We start from the raw sequence: 21,872 nt of genomic DNA, 5'->3' as shown, positions 1-21,872 counted from the left end.
CAGGTCTGGCAGACCATTCTAGTCTGGCATAAAGTGCCTACCTGGGAAACTAGATTGTTGTAGAATAACATCATTCACACAAGCTGTTATGATCAGTTTCCCTTGATAGAAAGGGCCTCTCAGAAATAGCTTGAAAGGAAAGGTGAGTGAAAGGTGTGGCCAGTGGTGACGCATAGAGGGTGCACAGTGAGCACCAGTGCACCCCCTGACGGCCATGTTCGCTGCTTAGGCAATGGGCAGGGGGGGCAGGCGGGACCGCCAGTACCCTCCCTGCAAGCACCGGCCGATCGCTGCACTCGCTGCAGCAGCTTTTGGATCGCTCATGGGGGAACCCCCCCTTCGGTGGGTGGGACTGGTGGCAGGGGGGCATGTGCTCACCCTGGCTAAGGTGGCAGCAGTCGCCCATGGGTGTTGCTATGTGAAAGCTGTGTTGCACTTTTTGCTTTCAGTGCAAGTGCAAGAGAGAAATGTGCGGAAATGACTAAGTAGAGGATGGTGCAGCTAGAAAGTTAGAAGCTTCCTTAAAATAACAACATTTTTTAAATATGATAACCAAAAGCAACTCCCTGCTCCCACAAACAACGTTCTGTGGAAAAATTCTGTGGATACAGCCACATGGCTTTACTTTGTATGTATTCTTCTGTAATACTTGAGCATGTTAGACCAGGATATCAATGATTTTCCGATTTAATTACCAAACTGCTAATAAAGAATAAAAACTTGGTTAATGCTTCATTAGATACCTGTAGATATATATGTCATATATAGTGACATAAGCAAACTGAAAAATGTATTGCAATCCCAAAAGACTTTAAGAACAGTGTATTCCAACCCTTTTGGTTAAGTTGTACAGACTTGGTTTAAAAAGAACAGTCATGTTCTGTTTCCTGGCCATGCTTTGATTGTTATTGATTCTTTATCCTTGGCTGAACTTTCTTGGCCAAAGGTAATTGGTTCAAAGTGTAAAGATTTGTAAAACGTGTGAAGTGCATTAAACAGTTACAAGATGATATTGATTTATTGTAAATGGAAGAGTTAGTAGAGATGCTGGCCAGAATCCTGTCTAGGAAGTAACCCATAATACATGGAAGCATTCATCTCATCTTAAACATTTGGAGTTCATTTTTTTTCAAATGCTATAAGTATATGTTATCTTCCTCCCCACTTCCCCTCCCTAAAAGAGTGGGTTAAAAACTAGCTTAATTGTGGCTCCTGACCAGAATTCTGATTAGGGCCATGGGCAGACATTCAGGGCATTTACACACGTGCGGCAGGTCTGCTCTGATGCACTAGAAATCCACATAAATTGACACGCCTGGTGCTGCATCAAGTCCAGGTACACTTTGAACTAAAACACATTCTATGTGCTTTAGTGTAAAGCATGCTGCTGCCATTTTCTCAACACGGACGTGCACTACACCACTAATGCACCTGCACCAGACTCTGTGCCAGGTGCTTTTAATTAGTACGGCTCACTAATTAAAAGCTCCCTGAGCTGTGGCAGGAGCACATGTAAAAATGCCCCATGTTTCTACTGAGAGAATTGCTGTTCTCCCAGTAGCAAACAAAAGTGGATAGACATTAAAGCTTTTTCTCCCAGAGCAAAAATGGCTGCTCCAGAAAAAAAATAACTCGGGAACAACCAAGATTGTTGCTCACGGGAGACTGAACAGCCATATACTTCCCACCCAGCTTAACTCCTCCTGGACAGTGCTGTCAGCCAGTTAGCAGTAACATTTGGCAGTCTGCCACCTGGCCCCGACCCAAGCCCAGGCTCATAGTTTGTCTTGCACCATGACCTGCACCTTCAGAGATACTAAAAATTCCTGAACACAAATATTTATGACAGTTTGCAAGTGTTGTTACATGTTTTTGCTTTATGAGGCTCAGTTCTTAGAGAGATTCTGTAGCTACTGACAAAAACTCCCATGCAATTTCCTGTGTTACATTATTTCTTTTTCCTCCCCTTTTAATTTCTCAGTCGGTGGGCCAGTCGAAGTGCTACAGCACAACGTAGGAAAGATCGCCTCAGACAACATTCGGAACATATTGGACTGGACAATGATTTGAGAGAGGTAGGTGGTGTTATCTGATGGCACCAGGAGACCTGAACCCAGAACATGAATGTAACTTGATTTATACCTGCCATAAGTTTTGCATTCATCTTTGTAACTATTAGATTCCTGGACATTGCAGATGTTTGTATCAAAAGCACATTTAAAATATTCAAAATTATCTCCATAGTATTGTAACGGGATATTGTTTTTTAAGGAAAAAATTATAAAGGAACTTGCAATTGGTATATATTGGTTGGACTGTTATCATACCTGAAAGTTCATGATTGCAAATACTGCAGTGTGCAAATGAAAGGAAAGAAAACAGACTTGCGGTTTAATTTTTCTATCTTATTTAGCTGTTTATAATACAGGGTCACAATTTAGTTCAGTATTTCATATGCTTATTTGCTGCTCTGGAACCCAATCCTGTCTCTACATTTGTGAAGCCAGTTGCAGGATCCAGTCCAGTATGATGCATTTAACTTTTGTAGAGACCTTAAGATAAACAAAGGGACTGTTTCAAGACTGAGGCAGGATTTGTTGTAGAGGCTTTGTATTGTTGTGTATTGAATAGATTACTACCCTTATTAGAAAGTTCATTTGAAACAGTAAGAGTTTGTTTTATTACTTGTGCCTAAAGCTTGAAAACTCCCACACATCTTGTAATCCTTAATTGCTTGTGCTTTTCTTCCTGTCTCTTAAGTTTCTCCTTCATTTAAAAATATATTTCTTTCCATATTTTTATCTATCTGTATTTTTTTAATTCATCATTAGGAAAAATAAAACGTTTGTGCTGTTTTGCTACAAATGTTACTGACTAAACTTGACCAGTGTTGTCATCTGCCATTAAAAAAACAAATAAAATTGCCATTCTTAGACTCTAGTTCAAACATCTTTTCACAGAAACAAAGCAAAATGGCATTTGTAAACGTTTATTACTAGTTTTCATGTGACAACAAATACAGTTCTAAATGTTGTCTTGTGTATCAACATAACTCTCTCAGTGCTTTGTCATGTATTTACTTTTTCCTTTTTTACTTTTGCTGTGGATCATATGCATGCTTGTTTTGCTTTGTCTCCTCTCTCTGTTTTTTCTGCCATTGGTGTATCTGCCTCCTCTTAGCCATCGGAGGAGCTTTTGATTCGTCAGAACTCAATGGCATTCTGGGAGTGGGATCAGGGACCACCCCCTCCTGCACGACCTCCTAAAAAATCGTTCTCTGAATGCTGTCTGGTATGTTCTGTTTGCTCTTGCTGAAAGCTGCTTTGAGTTGTTGTTAGAACAAAGTCACTGCCTTCAACATCACTGGAACCTCTCCTTAGTATAGAATGTGCACTCACCTCTGTAGTTTAATAAAGTGTGGTTATACTCAGAAAAATACTATAGAAATGGAGTCATGGGGTTGTGTATTCACACCCTAGCTAAATTTACCATTTTAAGACTTATTTTTATTGTTAGGCTTATACACTCAGCTTGAGGTCTCAAATTCAATGCATGTTTTTTTTTTCCCCCCAATCTGCAAAATTAGGTTGCCAGTAAAGGTAATAGTACTTGATTCACTGGCTTTTCTATAAAACTTCGAAGACCAATAAAGTTAGCAGAATTAAAAATGTTTGTCAATGTAATAACCAGATATGGCTTGATGATCTGCAAGAAACGGAATATGTTCGTCTGTTTCCCCCCGGTGCATGCACATATAGGTGGGCATGCCCACGCAGACACAATCTTCAGATTATAACTGCACTTTGATTTTTTTTTATTTCCTTTCCCCTAATAGATCTCTCTGTTAGCTAGTTCCTTTACTTTTTCAATATTTAATTATGTGAATTTTGGCACTAATTAAATTAAACAGATATTTTGAGGTTACTGTTTGAACAGCATACTTTCATTCAGTTGCAACTTGATATTACTGCCTAAAACATTGTCTCAGCTTTTCATTTGGCTTTCTCCTTTCTTGTCTTATTCACCCATAATGTGCTTGGGTTTTAATTAGGTAAACATTTTTTATCTTCCATTCGAAAAGTTTGTTTAAACTGATTCTTAGCTGATATGTCCAGATTTGCATTTTGCAATGATCTTCCTTTTTAAATAATAAATTTTAACTTGCAGCAATATGAGTTTGGGTTTTGTTCTTACTAAGCAACTTAGTCCAATATCTGTTTCTGCCAAGAAAGGAATGTCTGAGTGCTGTAAAGACATTGTATACTGCCTAACTCAAGAGAAAGCCCAGCAGTCCAGTTAAACAGCAGCACTGTCTCTCTGAAGGAATCATCATCACCCATCCCATTTCATAGCTGAATGGTGGTTGAAGCATATAGGACCTTAAGCACAAGCATCATTTACTAGATGGAAACAAGTGAGGAAGTCTCAGGTGTTGCATGGATATGAGAAGCATTTGCTTATTACAATATAAGAACATTAGCACTGTTTTTAAGCTGTTTTATTCAGCAGCATTCCAACAGTTTATTATTATTTGCCAAGCTTAAGTGCTTGACTTGCTTTTTTTTTTTTTTTTTACAAAGAAGTACATTGCGTTAATTAAACATGGGGCATTGTTTTAAAAATGATGTTGACCATTAATGACAGAGAGTGTTTCACTCTTCCGAAAAATCTAGTCACTGAGTTGGATTTAACATCTAACTTGGAAAATCTTTTTTTTTAAAGGGCCAATGTTTTTTTTCTCTGTAGTTTGCATTAATATCATTTTCCAAAAAGAGTTAAAAATCATTTTTGTTTATTAAGTGGACTTTTTAAAGTTGCCAATGATTCAAGAAAGTTAATCTTTTTAAATTGTCCTCCTTATCCTATACAGTTTTTCTACCTAGACGGTCTAAGCAAAACAGTCATTAAAATTACTTTACTGGGATTTATATTCACATCCATAATCAGATCAGATTGGTCAAGTGATTTTAATTTTTTGCTAGCAAAAATCAAACAACAATGGAAAGACATGTTTAGTGCAGTTTTGGATTAACTGAATTTGCTGACTGAAGGTATCTTAGTTATTAACACTTCAACTAACTCTGTATCAAGTAGCTAACACCACAGTTCTCTAGTTAGTTCTTGTCTGACTGCTGCTACTGCATATATATTGCACAGAAAAATCTCTTGCTGCTTCTGCTGTCCAGTGAAAGTATTATGCTTCTCCACTCCTACACTTAAGATAATTCACTGACTTTTTATATCAACATTTGTTTCTCTAGGATTAATGAAATTAGGAGACTATCATTTTTCGTACTTATGCTAATTCTGCTTCTTGTAGAAATATATGCAGGAGGCAAGAAGTTTAGGAAAAAATTTAAGGCAGCCCAAACTCTCGGACCTTTCTCCAGCTGTGATTGCTCAAACAAACTGGAAATTTGTGGAGGGGTTACTGAAAGAATGCCGTATGAAGGTAACCTTTCTTTTTAAGTGTATTCTACCATTAATTAATAGCTTTGTTATAAATCTTGTCCTGCAGCTTTTCCCACAGAGTTTGTTGGTAACTCTCTGCCTAGAGATTTTAAAGAATTAATCCCTAGAGGTGGTTTCCTGAGGCGTATCTATACGAGACATTTACTGCAGAGTAGACTAATTAGCTCTGCAGTAAACGTCTCACGTCTATGCGTCCGGGGCTATTAGGCTGAGGGATCTGGGACTCTTCAGTCTGGAAAAGAAGGCTCAGGGGGGACTTGGTAGCAGCCTATAATTATATAAGAGGGGTACATCAGGACCTGGGACAACAGCTGTTCACCAGAGCTCCCCAAGGGATAACAAGGTCTAACGGCCATAAACTCCAGGAAGGCCAATTTAGACTAGACATAAGAAAAAAGTTCTTTATGGTGCGAGTGTCCAGGGTCTAGAACAGACTTCCCCCAGAGGTGGTGCAAGCACCTACTCTGGACTCTTTCAAAGAACATCTGGATATTTTTCTTGCTGGGATCACTTGACCCCAGCTGACTTCCTGCCTATGGCAGGGGGCTGGACTTGATCTCACAAGGTCCCTTCCAGCCCCTAATGTCTATGAACTCAATGAAACTAATAAACTCTGCAGCAAAGTAGTACTTGTAAATACAAGTACTATCCTGCTGTGGTGTTTTTTGCTCCGCAACAAGGCAAATGTAGATGCTGACGTGGCTGGTTGGGGCACAAGGGTACTTCAGTGTGGGGGCTGCCTGCCCTTGTGCCCCAGCCAGCCCCTCCACAGCATGTTGAACCAAGTTGGAGAAGCCCCAGGCTCGCAGGCTGACACCCTGGGTCCTCTGCTAGCTGGGGCTGCTCTGACTTGGCTCAATGTGCTGTGGTCTGGGGTTCATGTTCTGCTGGTATGCCCTGAAGCAATAAACTCCAACATGATATGCAGCAGAATTTATTGCTGCGTGCTAAAAGCATGTGTAGACATACCCTGTAATGGCAAAAGGAGTACTAAATAGAAGCTCTTCCATCTTGTAATTTCCAGGTGCTAAACTGTGTGAAAAGGAACAAAAAGATTACTGTCTTCAGTATTTATGTTTCCACATATGCAGTTGTTTGGTTGTTCCAGAAATTAAATGGGAAAGAAACAGCTAGCCAAATTAAAAATTCCTAGGCCTCTGAACCCTGCAAAGCTAGAAGAGAAGAGGAATGAGAAAGAGTAGTCTGAATAGGCCCTGCATTAATATGATTTCTGTTAGCATCCACACTCTGCCATTGAAAGAGAGATGGGGTACTGAGCTTGGTGAACCTGTGGTCTGACCCAGCATGGCATTTCTTTTGTTTAAAGGTGTAATTTGCTTGATCACAAATAGGAGGAAAAGTGTCCATATAATTTCTATTAAAATGTGATTCGCGCTCTAACAAATATTGGGAGTCTCTATCCGTTCAAGAGAAACTGTCCAGGTTGTGCAATTGTTGTGTAGGCTACTGAAGTAGAACTTTCTTCTTGGGATTGCTAGAAAAGCCCTCTGTATAGGAACAGTTTAACATCTACATGTATTTGCATGAGTCAGAGTGTATGGGGTTTAAAATTCCTGATGGTAAACTTTATTTGGAAACTGTCCATTTAATTCTTTTCTTTTATTTGGAAGTAGAAACACTAATCAGAATTCAAGACACACTGTATGACTTCGATCCAGAAAATGTACTCTTAAAAACTGGCTAATCTGGCAAATTTCAGAGTCTGTTGGATGACATTCTCTGTACATTTTGTCTTTTAGACTAAACGTATGTTGGTAGAGAAGATGGGCCACGAAGCAGTAGAGCTTGGACATGGAGAGGCCAACATAACAGGTCTGGAGGAAAACACACTGATTGCAAGTCTTTGTGACCTGTTGGAAAGAATCTGGAGCCATGGACTACAAGTCAAACAGGTCGATAACTTTAAGAAGGCACTTTATAGATTATGGCATTTAGTACATAATAAAAGTATATATTGTAATCCATCCCTCTATCATATAAATAACGCATGGTTTTCTAAGTAGGCCTGAGTTTATCTAAACACTTTGAGTAAGCTAGTCAACTCTTAAGATTTTCTTGAGACTTTGAAGAGCATCTTTCCACCAATTGTAATCATAATGTCATAAAATAATACTTTTAGCTTTACCCTCAGGAGTAGAAGGCTGGGGTAAGAACATGGAGGAAAGGAACAATGGAGCCAGGCAAGGCTACATGATTTGTAGGAGAGTGATAAATTGGGATTGTCCTTTCCTATTCCCTGGTCTCATGGGTCATTTATACACGTGCTCCAGGAGCGGGCAGGAAAGGGGGGCGCTTTAATTAGAGCGGCTCTGATAGTGACTCTAATTAAAGCACCTGGAGCATCTCGTGTATCAGTGTCCCTGCGCTTAAAAATAGCATCAAAGTCACTTCAACTAAAACTGATTTGACAAGATTTAGTTAAAGCACCCCCACTGCCATTTTTAAGCATTGGAGTCTGCTGAAGCATAGTAATTACCATGCTGTAATTATGAGCCTTGCTGCTTGCGTGTAGGTGCCCTTAATCTAGGAGCAAAGGACTTGAAAAACAACCTTCACACTGATCTTCTGGATCTATTAAATCAACAAACTGCGATCTATAAAACCATCACCGTTTTTCTTTTGACATCCTCCTCCCTGCTCTTTAAGCTTTACTGAATGCTCTGTTTCCAGGGGAAATCTGCTTTGTGGTCCCATTTGCTTCAATACCAAGAAAGGGAAGAGAAGCAAGAACATAATGCAGAGTCGCCAAGTGAGTATTTAGGAGAGTGAACTCTCCATATGTCATCTTGCACCACTGAGTGAGGTTAATTTTGGTAGGACTGAGACCAACAGCACTTTGTGTTACTTTTGTATTATCAGTGTATTGGTGATAATTGTTGTCACACTTAATTTTGAGATCTTTCTGAAATTTACTTGACCTCTCAGCCAAATATAGTATTTTCCATATATCATGCTATACTAACTCTCACCTTCAGGAAAATCATCAGCTATGCTTCCCTTAGTTCCATTTTACCTCAAACTAAACAATAAATAAGGTATGAAATGGAGTATAAGCTTCTGTTAGGTGGTGGTAACATTTCTGAAGTGGTTGAAAACATGAGTCAACTTGAGATACTAATATTTTTCCAGTTTGTCTTATCATATTCCTTAAATACCCATTAAAATTGCTGTATTACTGTAGATTTTCTATAAGATATTTAAGGCTATCTATACGTGTGTTTTGCGGGGGGGGAAGAATTTTAATTAGAGCAGTTCTCAGATGACCACTCTAATTAAAATGGCTCACTCTCAAGTTTATTAAGCTCCCCCGTGTTTAAAAATGGATGAGAGACAATTTATCTAAACCTCATTTGATGAGGTTTAGATAAAGCACCCCCATGGCCATTTTAAAATATGTGGGGGCGGGGAAGGGAGGGCTTAATATACGTGACCATGAGGCAATGCTGGAGTGTTCTGATTAGAACTAGGTTAATTGAGCCTGCTCAGACGTGTTCTAATCAGAACGCGAATGAGCATGTGTATAGGTAGGCTAAGCCTGAAATCTTTTTATATCTTTTTTCTTGAAACAGCATTACAAAAGCAGATGTTTCTGTCTCATCCATAACCTGCTTATTACCCCAGCTAATAAATTATGAAAATTGTCCTACCTATGCTCAGAGGATGAACTTTGCTGTTCTAGACTGTAATGGAACCTACTGGCCAATTGCATATCAGGTGTCTGAGCTTTGACCTGGTATAGGATGCATTTCCTAATCATTTTTTAAAGAGAATTTGCCAGAAAATAGAGCATTATACACAAAAACCTATCAGATATAAGTATCTGAGGATATGTAACCAGGAACATTGGTCTGGACTCTTATGTTAAATGTAATTAATATTTATAAATGTAGCATTCATGCCTATAAATAACCTATCATTATTTATTTATTTGTTCAAGACATTGAGTTTGGAATCCCTAAACATGTATCTTCCTAGGTGAATACAAGCTATCTTAGGCTAGGAGGAAGGAAGGATAAGACTTAATTCTTCAGTACTGATCTCCACTGGCCAGTCCAAGCTCATAGTGCATGCCTAGTGAGAATTCCCTTTACTTTGGCACTCTAAGGCCATTAAACCACCTGCCAATGTGTAAGATGCCTTTTTCAGATGGCATTGAACTTCCCTGCATTACTGTTGTTTTTGAGTATTGTTTTCTATAAATGCTTCAGCTGAATTAATGTTGTCTTCCTGGGGTTTGATCTCTCTCTTTCAGGGTGTACCCAGCTCATAAAACACTAGGGGGTGGGAGGTGAGATCCAGGTTTCCCTTTAGGACAGAACCAATGCACTTCACAAAATACTTTACAGTAATAAGGATGTTAATATTTGTATACAAGCATATGGTTCTTCCCTTTGTCCTGGCAGCTCACTAACCTTTGGGAAAGGAGTCGCATGTTTTTCATTATCACCATTCCGAGATCTTGCTCATATGCCACAAGTCAGATTTGAAGGAACACATCTTTCAGGATTAGCTCTAAGGCTGTAGCTATGGTTAAACTTGTCTCTTACTCACTAAAGCTTTTTAGTATCTATGAGTAATGGGCATCCATCAAGCCATCTGACTGGCAGGCACAAAGTCCAGAATGCAAAGCAAGTCTTGCAAATTAGTCTTACAATACCAGAGTTCAGAAATCCTCAATATTCTTAGCATCTAATATGCTGGTCTTAATTCTTGTTAAATTAATAAAGCACCTCCAGTTGTACAAGTTTAACTGTCAAGAATTTTATCAAATAAGTCATTCTGGAACAGATTAACATGCATATATTTTATATGCAAAAGAGGAGGCATTAGATGATTCATCTTAAATCTCTATGTTTGTCCTTGGTTTAATGCAAGAAAAAGTAACCTAGATAACATGGAAACAAATTGGAAAACACTTTGCAGAGCAACAGCCCTAAATATGCTTGTAACTGTAGCAGTTGTCAGTGGTTTCATAGTTTCATAGTTAGTAGGGTCTGAAGGGACCTGAGCAGATCATCAAGTCCAACCCCCTGCCATGGGCAGGAAAGAATGCTAGAGTCAAATGACCCTGGTTAGGTGATTGTCTAGCCTCCTTTTGAAGACCCCCAGGGTAGGAGTAAGCACCACTTCCCTTGGAAGTTGGTTCCAGATCCTAACTGCCCTGACTCTGAAGTAGTACTTCCTGATGTCCAGCCTGAACCTACTCTTAGTCAACTTATGGCCATTATTCCTGGTTACTCCTGGTAGTGCTCGGGGGAACAGGATCTCTCCCATTACCAAGGGAGAGCCCCCTTGGTAAATTTATAGATGGCCATCAGATCCCCTCTCAGCCTTCTTTTGTGAGTGTGAGTGGCCCTCCTTTGGACCCTCTCAATGCTGTCCACATCCCTCCTGAAGTGCAGCGCCCAGAACTGGATGCAGTGCTCCAACTGCAGCCTGACCAGTGTCGCATAGAGGGGGAGGATCACCTCCTTGGACCTGCTTGTGATGCATCTGTGGATGCATGACAAGGTGCAGTTGGCCCTACTGACTGCGTCCTCGCATTGGCAGCCTATGTTCATCTTGGAATCAATAATGACTCCAAAGTCCTTTTCTGCCTCTGTGCTGACAAGAGGGAGTTCCCCAGCCTATAGGCATGCTGCTGGTTCTTCCTCCCCAGGTGCAGTACCTTGCACTTGTTAGTATTGTCAGTTTAGGACAAGGGGCCAGGTCCGGCCTGGCAGGCCATTCTATCCAGCCCATGGGGCCCCTAAAAAATTTAGAAAATTAATATTTATTTGATCCTAGCTGCCTGTCAAAGATGACAGGACCCAGGGGCAGTAGGGCTCAGAGGAAACTGGTGGCAGGACCCAGCAGTAAGGCCTATCCAGCCCTGCCCCCCACAACCAGAAACCTCTGCCTAGCAGAGGCTTCTGGCCTGAGACCATGGGGCTGTTCCTGCTTCCCTGTGCCAGAGAGGGAAATGCAGCCCTCAACAGCTTGCCAAAACTTGGTAAGTGGCCCTCCGCCCAAAATAATTGCCCGCCCCTGGTTTAGGATGTCTTCTACAGTTGCATGTAGATGTCGGGGGAAGACCAGCTCTTAGGTAGTCAGGACTTGACCATCTGAGGGTCACAACCCAGGTGATCAGGAACAGGCAAGGTGAGGGAACCTAGGACCCCAAGTAATCTTGGGATCAAGGGCAGGTGGGTCAGGAAGCCAAAGTCTGTAAGGGGCTGGGATGTAGGTGGTGATCTTGGGTAGAACCACAAGCCCAGAGTGAGAGGGGGCATATGGGTGGTGTCAGGAACAGGACACAGGGACCCAGACTCGAGTCACTAGTCAGGGAGGTTTGGAGCAGGCAGCTATAGCTATGTGGGACTGAGACATGGGCAATCACTAGTTATCAGAAGGCATGGGTCTAGATTGGAGTCAGGAGCAAATGGTTTTGGGCTGCAGGCTGGAACAAGTACTCAGCCGGCAGGAACCAGCTGGCAGAAATCAAGAACAAGGATGAAGCCAGGAAGTAGGAATTCAGTGAGCAAGACCCAAGAAACTGGAAACAAATAGGAACCAGGAACTAGAAAACAGGTAGGAACAAAGAGTCAGAAGCCCCAGGCTAGATGGAGACATCTGTCCTGTTGAGTAACGTCCTGGGCACTTCCCACGCTGTTATTTATAAGCAAACATCCACAACCCAAGCAGGCAACTGAGACCAGCTTAAGATAGCTAGGTTGCTAGGAGCCAGGCCCATTCAGGGGTCATCTGGGAGAAATTTGTCTGGCCTACTGCCCTGGCCCCTGACGGATGAAATCACTGAATCCAAGTATTGTAATTCTGTTTTAATTCATTTTCCCCCTCTACAGTTGCCCTGGGACCAGAAAGAAGGAAGTCTGACACAGGAATTACATTGCCAACATTGAGGGTCTCACTTATCCAAGATATGAGGTACTGTATTTGACTCCCAAAAGTATGGATTATTGCATTAATAAGTAATAAATATTGGGAAAAGATTCTTCACTTGCTTTGAATTCATCCTTATACTATGAAATAAGTGTATATTCAAATTCATGTAGTGCTATTTCTTATGTCCTTTATATCTCATAAAACCTTTTAATTTCCCATGCTTGTTTGATTTACTTCAACTAAAAAGCCATAGAATAAGACTTGTGCATTGTGAGTTGGGGATTTCTAATTTTTATTGCCTATATTCTACTTTTAGTAGAAAAGATTCTTTAAAGTCTAAGCAGAGCTGCCTAATTACCTGGCACCTTCCATTTGTATGTTTTGAAAGAGGGGAATATAGGTTAGCTAAGGAAAATCATTAAAATGAGAGTGCAGACAGAGGTAAAAATCTCCCAGCAAGGGTTGACCTGTGCTCATTCATTTATTATAAATGGCCATTTTACCACATGTTGTCATTCCAATGGAAACAGGCCCTTGAAAATGATACCAAGAAATTGAAATTTAATGAGTTCTCTGAGTATTCCTAAAATGTGCATTTATCATTAAATTAGGACAAAAATGCTGAAGTAGATGCTGTTTTATAGATGTTTTTTAAACATAGCATAAGTTATCAGATGAATGTCCTATTACATAATTAAACAGCTGAAACATACTAACATTGACATTATTAATCTTAAATTAATATTTTACCTGCTGTGTTGTAACATGGGGGATCTTAAATTATGGCTAATAATTCAGCAAGTGGGTGACTTGGAGCACCAGTAATGGGGTATAGAACTTGCAATTTAGTGTAAGGCTGCTGAATACCACATAGCCCGATATAACTCTAAAGAGAGCCAGAGCCTGAAAACAAAAGGAAGCATTCTTGGTGAGGATCAAAAAGCATTGGCTGCTGTCAAAAAGTCCAGTGCTGTCACAAGTACCAAATTTACTTGGGCATTGTTGGAGAAAAGGAGGGAAACTTAAGGTTTTTCATTAAACCAAAGTAGAAGTGTCATGAAGATATCCAGATAACTCTAAACTGGGACTGGCTTTGGTTTTGTTTGCTGTATTTGAAAGCCAAATACTTCCTGATTTTGTTATATGCTGCAAAAGGGGATAGTGTGGGTGAGCCTAGAGCTACACACATATGGCACAGTGTTTCTAGGTGGGACTGCAATCTGGCCCCAGTCTCATTTGTGCAGTAATGTTTTACTGATCTATGCTCTAAACATCCACAGGGATAAAAAGAGTTGGAGGTTGATGTGACAGTATCAGGCAGTTCCTCTTGGAGTCATTCTCACTTGAGCAGTCAGGCTTTTGTAACTTGCTGCCAGTTCAAGCCAACCTCCTGATAAGAAGTTTCAATGTGAGAAAAGAATAAGAGGAAAAAGGTCAGAAAAGATGTGATTAATGGCACACTCCAATTTTGAAGCGAGATAGAACTATAGAAAATTAGGATTGGAAAGGACCTGAGGAGGTCATCTCATCTAACCCCCTGCTCAAAGCAGGACCATCCCCAACTAGATCATCCCAGCCAAGACTTTCTCTAGCTGGGTCTTAAAAACCTCCAAGGATAGAGATTCCACAACCTCTTTGGGTAACCTGTTCCAGTGTTTTACTACCCTCCTAGTGAGAGAGTTTTTTCCTAATATCTAACCTAAGCTTCCCTTGATGCAATATGAGATCATTGCTCCTAGGGCTTTGCGAAGCTTTGGGTGGTGATTCAATTTGGAGGAGATTCGGCTTGATTCAGTGGCTGAATTTCCAAATCCAAATCGAATCAGGGGACCAATAAAAAGGTCCAAATTGATTTGAAGCTCTCTAAATCTTCAGAAAAGATTCAAAGAGCTTCGATGATTTGGGCAGTCCCCACCCACTGCAGCAGGGAGATGGAGCCGGACTCCATGCTGGTAAGTAGCAGGTCGGGGAGTAGGGGCTGGAGGAGGGGGGAGGGGACCTGGGGCCTGGGTGATTTGGAGATTTGGCAGCAGCCGAATCTCCGAATCAGATTCAGCCAAATCGATTTGGGACAGTGATTTGAATCACCAAATCGAATCACTCTCCCCCAAATTGGCCAAATCCAAAGCGAATACTAGCCACTTCGCACAGGCCTAATTGCTCCTTGTTCTATCATCTGCTATCATTGAGAACAGTTAAGCTCCCCACCCTTCAGGTAGTTGAATGCTACAATTAAATCCACACTTAGACTTCTCTTCAGATTAAATAAACCCAGTTCTCTAGCCTCTCCTCATAAATCATATTCCCCAGCCCTCAAACCATTTTTGTTGCCCTCTGCTGGACTTTCCAGTTTGTCCACATCCTTTCTGTAGCAGGGGGCCCAAAACCAGACACAGTACTCCATTTCATAGACATTAGGGCTGGAAGGGACCTTGGAAGATCATCGAGTCCAGCCCCCCGCCCAAAGGGCAGGAAGTCAGCTGGGGTCATAGGATCCCAGCAAGATAAGCATCCAGTTTCATCTTGAAGGTGTTCAATGAAGGCGCTTGAACCGCCTCCGGTGGCAGGCTGTTCCAGACCTTGGGGGCTCGGACAGTAAAGAAATTCTTCCTTATGTCCAGCCTGAAACGATCTTGAAGTAGTTTGTGACCATTCGACCTCGTCATCCCTTGGGGCGCTCTGGTGAACAAACGTTCCCCCAGATGCTGGTGGTCACCCCTGATAAACTTGTAGGTGGCCATCAGATCACCCCTGAGCCTGCGCTTTTTCAGGCTAAAGAGCCCCAGGGCTCTCAGCCTGTCATCGTAGGGTCTGCTTCCCTGACCTCTGATCATGCGCGTGGCTCTTCTCTGGACTCTCTCAAGCTTCTCCACATCCTTTTTGAATTGTGGAGCCCAAAACTGGACACAGTACTCCAGCTGCGGCCTCACTAAGGCCGAGTACAGGGGGAGAATGACGTCCCGGGATTTGCTTGAGAAGCATCTATGGATGCAAGCCAGCGTTTTGGTCGCTTTACTAGCCGCCGCATCGCATTGCAGGCTCATGTTCATCTTGTGGTCAATGATGACCCCCAAGTCTCTTTCTTCCATAGTGCTAGCCAACATAGCACTGCCGAGCCTATAAGGATGCTGCGGGTTTTTTTTCCCAAGGTGGAGAACCTTGCATTTATCGGCGTTGAACACCATCAGATTCTCGTCCGCCCACTTGCTGAGCCTGTCCAGGTCAGCCTGGATAACCTGCCTGTCTTCTGGTGTGGATGCTTTGCCCCAAAGTTTGGTGTCATCGGCGAACTTGGCCAGTTCTGATCGCTTCTGACTCCAGTGTCCACATCATTAATGAAGATGTTGAACAGTATGGGTCCAAGGACAGAGCCTTGGGGGACCCCACTGGTCACAGGACACCACGATGAGTGACTTCCATCGATTACTACCCTCTGGGTCCGACCCCGGAGCCAATTTTCCAGCCAGCGGATCGTGGAGGACCCAAGGCGACAATTGGCCAGTTTCTCCCAGAGGCGATCATGGGACACCAGATCGAAGGCTTTTTTGAAGTCAAGATATATGACATCAATCTCTTCTCCCTTGTCCAGGTGATAGGTCACCTGGTCGTAGAAGGAAATGAGATTGGTCAAGCAAGACCTACCCGCAACAAACCCGTGCTGGCTATCCCTTAAGGTGTTGGTGTCGGCCAGTCCATTAAGGATGGCCTCTTTAATAAACTTTTCTAAGATCTTCCCCGGGATAGAAGTCAGGCTGATGGGCCTATAGTTAGCCGGATCCACTTTCCTCCCTTTCTTGAAGATAGGCACCACATTGGCCTTCTTCCAGTCTTCGGGCACTACACCAGAGCGCCAAGAGTTTTCAAAGATCCGTGCTAGAGGCTGGGCTATGATGCTCGCCAGCTCCTTGAGTACCCTGGGGTGAAGATTGTCAGGGCCAGCTGACTTGAAGGTATTCAGCTTCTCAAGATGTTCCTTCAGAAAGTCAGCATTAATGGAGGGCAGGGGATCACCCTCACCCGGACTTCCCGGCCCTGTAGCGGGCATGGGCGTCCCATGGGACTGATGAAAGACTGACGCAAAGTACCTATTTAATAGGTTGGCTTTTTCCTGGGTGTCAGTTGTCAGTTGCCCCATCTGGTAAGATGTGGCCTTACCTGGAGAAGGTAATAGAATCACTTCCCTCAGTCTGCCAGCAGTAATCCTACTAATGCAACCCAGTATGCTGTTAGCCTTCTTCAGGCTAACAGCGCACTGTTGGCTTGTATCTAGCTTATTGTCAACTATAACCCCAAGGTCCTTTGCTTCAGAGCTGCTGCATAGTCAGTCAGTCCCCACCCTGTACAGGTGCATGGGATTGTTCTGTCCCAAGTGCAGGACATTGCACTTGTCTTTCTTAAACTTCATGAAAATTCTTTTGGTCCAATCCTCCAATTTGTTAAGGTCTCTCTGAATCTTAGCACTACTCTCCAGTATATCTACTACTCCCCCCAGCTTGGTGTCATTCACAAACTTGCTGAGGGTGCACTCCATCCCATCTTCTAGATGGTTGATGAAGATATTGAACAAAACCAGCCCCAGCACTGACTCCTGGGGCGCTCCACTTGATATGGGCTGCCAACTAGACACTGAGCCATTGATTACTACCCTTTGAGCCCGACAGTCCATCCAGTTTGTCTGTCCACTTTACAGTCCATTCATCCTACTTGTACTTCCTTAGCTTGCTTGTAAGAATGTTGTGGGAGAGTATATCAAAAGCCTTGCTAAAGTCAAAGTATATCATGTCCACTGCTCTCCCCGCGTGCACAGGGCCAGTCATCTCATCATAGAAAGCAATCAGGTTGGTCAGGCATGACTTTCCCCTGGTGAATCCATGCTGAGTGTTCTTGATCACTTTCTCTTCCTTCAAGTGCTTAGAAATGGAATCCTTGAGGACTTGCTCCATGTCTTTTCCAGGGACTGAGGTGAGGCTGACTGGTCTGTAGTTCCCTGGATCCTCCTTCTTCCCTTTCTTAAAGATGGGCACTATATTTGCCCTTTTCCAGTCATCTGGGACGTCTTCCACTCTCTGTGATTTCTCAGAGATAATGGCCAGTGGCTCTGGAGTCACATCAGCAAACTCCTTCATCAACCTCAGATGCATCCTGTCTAGCCCCATAGACATGTCCAGCTTTTCTAAATAGTCTCTAACTTGTTCTTTTGCCACTGTTGGCTGCTCATCTCCTCCCCAAACAGTGCGGCCAGGTACAGTAACTTGGAGCTTAACTTGCCTGTGAAGACTGCGGTAAAAAAAGCATTTAATACTTCAGCTTTTTCCATAATATTTGTCGCTAGGTTGCCTCCCCCATTCAGAAGGGGACCCACACTTTTCCTGATTTTTCTCTTGTTGCTGACATGCTTGTAGAAACCCTTCTTCTTATCCTTCACCTCCCTTGCTATAACTACAATTGCATTTTGGCCTTCCTGACTTCATCCCTGCATGCCCGAGCAATGCTCTTATACTCCTCCCTAGTTGTTTATCCAAGTTTCTACTTCATGTAAATTTCCTTTTTGTGTTTCAGCTCACTGAGGAGTTCCCTGCTAAGCCAAGCTGGTCTTCTGCCGTACTTCCTAAATAAGTATGGCAGATGGGGATGGTTCATTCCCAATAAGATTTCTTTAAAGTACAATAAAAGTAATTAGATCAGGCTACACTTTTTCCTTTAACCTCAGCAGGAGGTGATGGTGATGTGGTCAGCACCACATTCCAGCCACCTTTACACCTGGGTACCTCCTTGTATTCATTGGATAGGCAGATAAGCAAGCCTCAAGGAAGCTCTGAAAGTGGAAATCCCACCACCTGCACTTGCGATCAAACCAAGGTCCTTCCTATCTGCAGTCAGTCTTCCTTCCAACTGACCTATGCAGCTCTGTAAGCATGAAGCTCTTTTTAGTAAATGTATTAGAAAACTTAGCTAACTATAACATAGATGTAGTAGAAAGACTAATTTAACATAATTATCTGGCAAAAACTTGGTTACAATGACATGATTTAGTTAACTTGTGGAATTCCTTGCCACAGAAGGTGGGAGAGGCAGATAGTGCAGCCAGGTTCAGAATGGGAGTAGATAAATTCATTGATCATAGGTCTGCTAATGGCTATTGAACAGAATGGTTGGAGATGTTTCCTCTGGCATCTCTAAAGTAATAAATGGTGGATGCCATGGAAGGATAGAATAGGGGATAGATCACTCTAGAGCAGTGGTTCCCAACCTTTTTAGCCACAACCTGCTTCTGGGAGCAGAGTGCGATAGCGGCGGTGGCCTAGGGGTTGGGGAGCTCCCAGCACGTGGCGCGGCTCGTCTTCTGTGTGTGGCACTGACGGCATTGCCCCCACGACTCTCATCTGGGTCATGGCCCAAGGTTGGGAACCACTCCTTCAGCGATATCTTGGTCAATGCTGTCTCTCTATATCTGCGGTTCCCAACGTGATACCCAGGGGCACCATGGTGCCCCCCCCAAGGTTTATTCAGGTGCCCACGCGGGATTGATCGGATTGATCTAAATACTTTAATATTCATATTGGCTCCTGCTGCTTTTTCTTTTAAATTCGAATGTGCCTTTGGGCACATAAACATTGGGAACCCCTTCTCTATAGCATCCACCCTGCCACTTTCAGCAACACTACACTTGGCTAGATGGACCCAGTATGGCATTTATGTTCTTATTTTGCCATGTGGTTATTACTAATACATTCCAATGTCAATTAATCAAATTAACATTTTTCAGATTACTGACAGTAGGTAATTAACTTGTTTCACTATAGTAAAGTTAGATGGCTTGGAATATTTATTTATAGAGTGTAGTGATATGGCGCTTCATCAGCAAAATAACAAAAAATCCCTGCCTAGAGAATGCTGCATTGTAAGGCAGAAAACCTGACGGGCCATGTGGCTAGATAGTGACAGGTGAAATTGCAATGAGAACTGGAGGTAGATGTACATAGTACAGGAGTCAAGAGTTTGCTTGATTTTTGTGTCAACACGTCGTGTTAATTTCTCTCTCTCTGTGTAAGTGATGATATCAATGGTTCTTTACTTTTGTGAAGTTGGCAAACATGGAAGGGAACAGTTACAGGGAGAGCTAAAGAAAGAGATTTGGAGTAGAAGCCTTCCCACTACACAAGGCAAGACAGGTGATCCCAGGCAAAGAAGATAGCATAGCTAGTGCAGCATGCATGGGTGACCGGTGCCTCCTAAGTCCGGGGGGGGCACCCACAGAAGCTGGCAGGGACAGGGCTGGCGAGCACCCACAGAAGCCAGTGGCAGCATCGGCGGCAGGGACGGGGGCTAGCAAGCACCCGCAAAAGCCGGCGGCAGGGACAGGAGCTGGTAAGCACCTCCAGAAGCTGCCGGCGGCGTTAGTGGTGGGAACAGGGCTGGTGAGCACCCGCAGAAGCCGCCAGCGGTGTCAGTAGCAGGGATGGCCCTGTCAGGGGGGGCAAGTGCCCCCCGGACCCTGCTTATGAGTTGCCTATGGCTGCTTGTATGTGTTTTGGTTCCTAAGTAGTTTCAGAGCTGACTGATAAAAGAATGACATTGGTCTTGCTATTCTGCTTGAATTATAAGATCCCTCCCGCTGCATAGGGAAAAAAATATCAAAAGCAAAGTGCCGTCTTCAGCTCTGTATATACAACAAGACTGGCTCTATGAAATACCAAAGGGTGGATGGTAAATTGAATTTAGCATACTTAACCCAATGGCATGCTTTATTCCCGCTCTGAGGAAGTGTTGTGAAGATTTGATTAATTACTTAAAAACAGACTAAGGTTTATGCTGCATTTTAAAGAATGGATAATTTTTTTAATTGCCCATAAATGTTTTGAGGTTCTAAGGGGTAGTATATTAAGCATTACCCTAAGCATTGTCTGGTTGTGATGGCAGTTATATGATCACATGAACAATTTAAAATGAATCAGCTTTGCCTGTTCTGTAACTGTGATGATGGTTATTGCACATGGATAATATAGTGCCCCCTGCCTTCCTTGCAAACCAAAATTGTATCTTGGATGTCAGTGTGCGGGCCAGCTCCCGATCTCGGGGGCGAGCCGGGCCCGTCTTAGTGCACACAGGCTGTGGCCAGCAGCCCGGGCACGCGGGGCCGGAGAAAACCGCGGTGCGGTATGGTACGCTCGAGCTAGAATCAGTCACAGAGGCGTAATGGTTGATTGAAAAGATTATTTACTTACACCCAAGGTGGTCGCGGTGTAGGCTGGTCAGCTTTCCAGGCACAGCTCCGCTTGAGTTCTCAGTGGAGGACTCTGATAGACTCGGTTCCTTGACCCCGGAGTGGTTTAAGTTCCGCGGGTTTAACAATTCTCTCTCACGGAGCAGCTGAATCTCCGTGGGTTTCACTCAGTTCCCAGGTCCCCCGGAGCTGTTAAGACTCTGTGGGTTCGACAATTGGGTCCATAGGATAGGGATACGTCTAGGATTGCGGTCCGCGACGGGGAGAGGCTAGAAGTTATGTGCCTCGGAGTTGTTAAGGCTCCGAGGGTTCGGGAATTAGGTCCCCCGGAGTTGTTGAAGCTCCGTGGGTTCGACAAATTAAACCTCTGTTGCCCTCTTAAGGAAAAAGCTGGGTTCGAAAGGATCAGCAGCGCTTAGAGATCCTCACGCTCCTTTCCTGAACTCCACGTGCTTTCTCTCTCTCCGACTTGGGCGGAAACTACCTAAGCCTTTTGTACGGCTAGCAAGCCAATAGCTAGCCGCCACGTGTGCCTATATTAAGATTGGTCAATAATGTGGCGGAAATCTTAATACAAATGGTGGGAACTTCTTTGTACCGTGCATCACCATAATGCAAAAGAAATGCACGATGCAAAGAAGGCTACAAAACTGGTGGGAAAAACTCCTGCACGCGGGTTCTTAATTGCAACAGAACACTCCACCGTGCAAAAGAGCTACAATTTAGCGGGAACTTAATTTAGCGATGCCGAAGCACACACAAACAAGAAAATCACAACTTTGGGTTGTGACAGTCAGAAAGGCAAGACCAGTCCAGAAGTTCAAATTTGTTTCTTCCTTTAAGGGGAAAAAAACTCCCTTGTGTGGGGAGTGTCCTCTCTGCAGGCTTTTCCCAAATTGTGGCTTTGCGACTGCTCTGCCTTAGCTTCCCCAACTGAATCCTCAGCCCTGGCCACATCTGACTGTGGCCTCAGACTCCAGCCCCACCACTGAGAGAATCCAACCTCTCTTCGTGTTCCCAAGTCTTCATCCAGAATAAACACAAGCCAAAAAAATCTTTTCAAGCAGGGCTCAGCTTTCAGCCCCCTTCCTTTCAGGCAGATCCTCCTTATGTGGCTTCCTTTAACTCCCACCAGCAGGTTCCTGGTAATAAATCAGATTAACGGTCTCTGCCAGACCTGTCCTCCCACAGGCAGGCTCCCAACAGGCTGCAGTCTTCAGTTAGCTTCTGGCCTCCGCCCCACTCCTCATGTCACATAGCCAGTGCCAGC

The 21,872-nt window shown here is 43.2% G+C and overlaps 1 protein-coding gene across 1 annotated transcript in view; it reads left to right on the top strand.

Annotated features, from left to right (window-relative positions):
- The window catches only part of DENND5B (DENN domain containing 5B), a 150,126-nt gene that overhangs the window by 96,586 nt on the left and 31,668 nt on the right, over window positions 1-21,872 (top strand). Inside the window, exons 9-13 of the mRNA XM_025209042.1 lie at window positions 1,982-2,075; window positions 5,321-5,452; window positions 7,233-7,385; window positions 8,164-8,242; window positions 12,339-12,420. Coding sequence (XP_025064827.1) covers window positions 1,982-2,075; window positions 5,321-5,452; window positions 7,233-7,385; window positions 8,164-8,242; window positions 12,339-12,420 — 540 coding nt within the window. The remainder of the gene's footprint in view (window positions 1-1,981; window positions 2,076-5,320; window positions 5,453-7,232; window positions 7,386-8,163; window positions 8,243-12,338; window positions 12,421-21,872) is intronic.

The sequence above is a fragment of the Alligator sinensis genome, unplaced genomic scaffold (genome assembly GCF_000455745.1).
Source record: "Alligator sinensis unplaced genomic scaffold, ASM45574v1 scaffold659_1, whole genome shotgun sequence".
Taxonomy (NCBI): Eukaryota; Metazoa; Chordata; order Crocodylia; family Alligatoridae; genus Alligator; species Alligator sinensis.
Note: the sequence above shows the minus strand (reverse complement) of the source record. Positions and strands in the feature narration are given on the sequence as shown.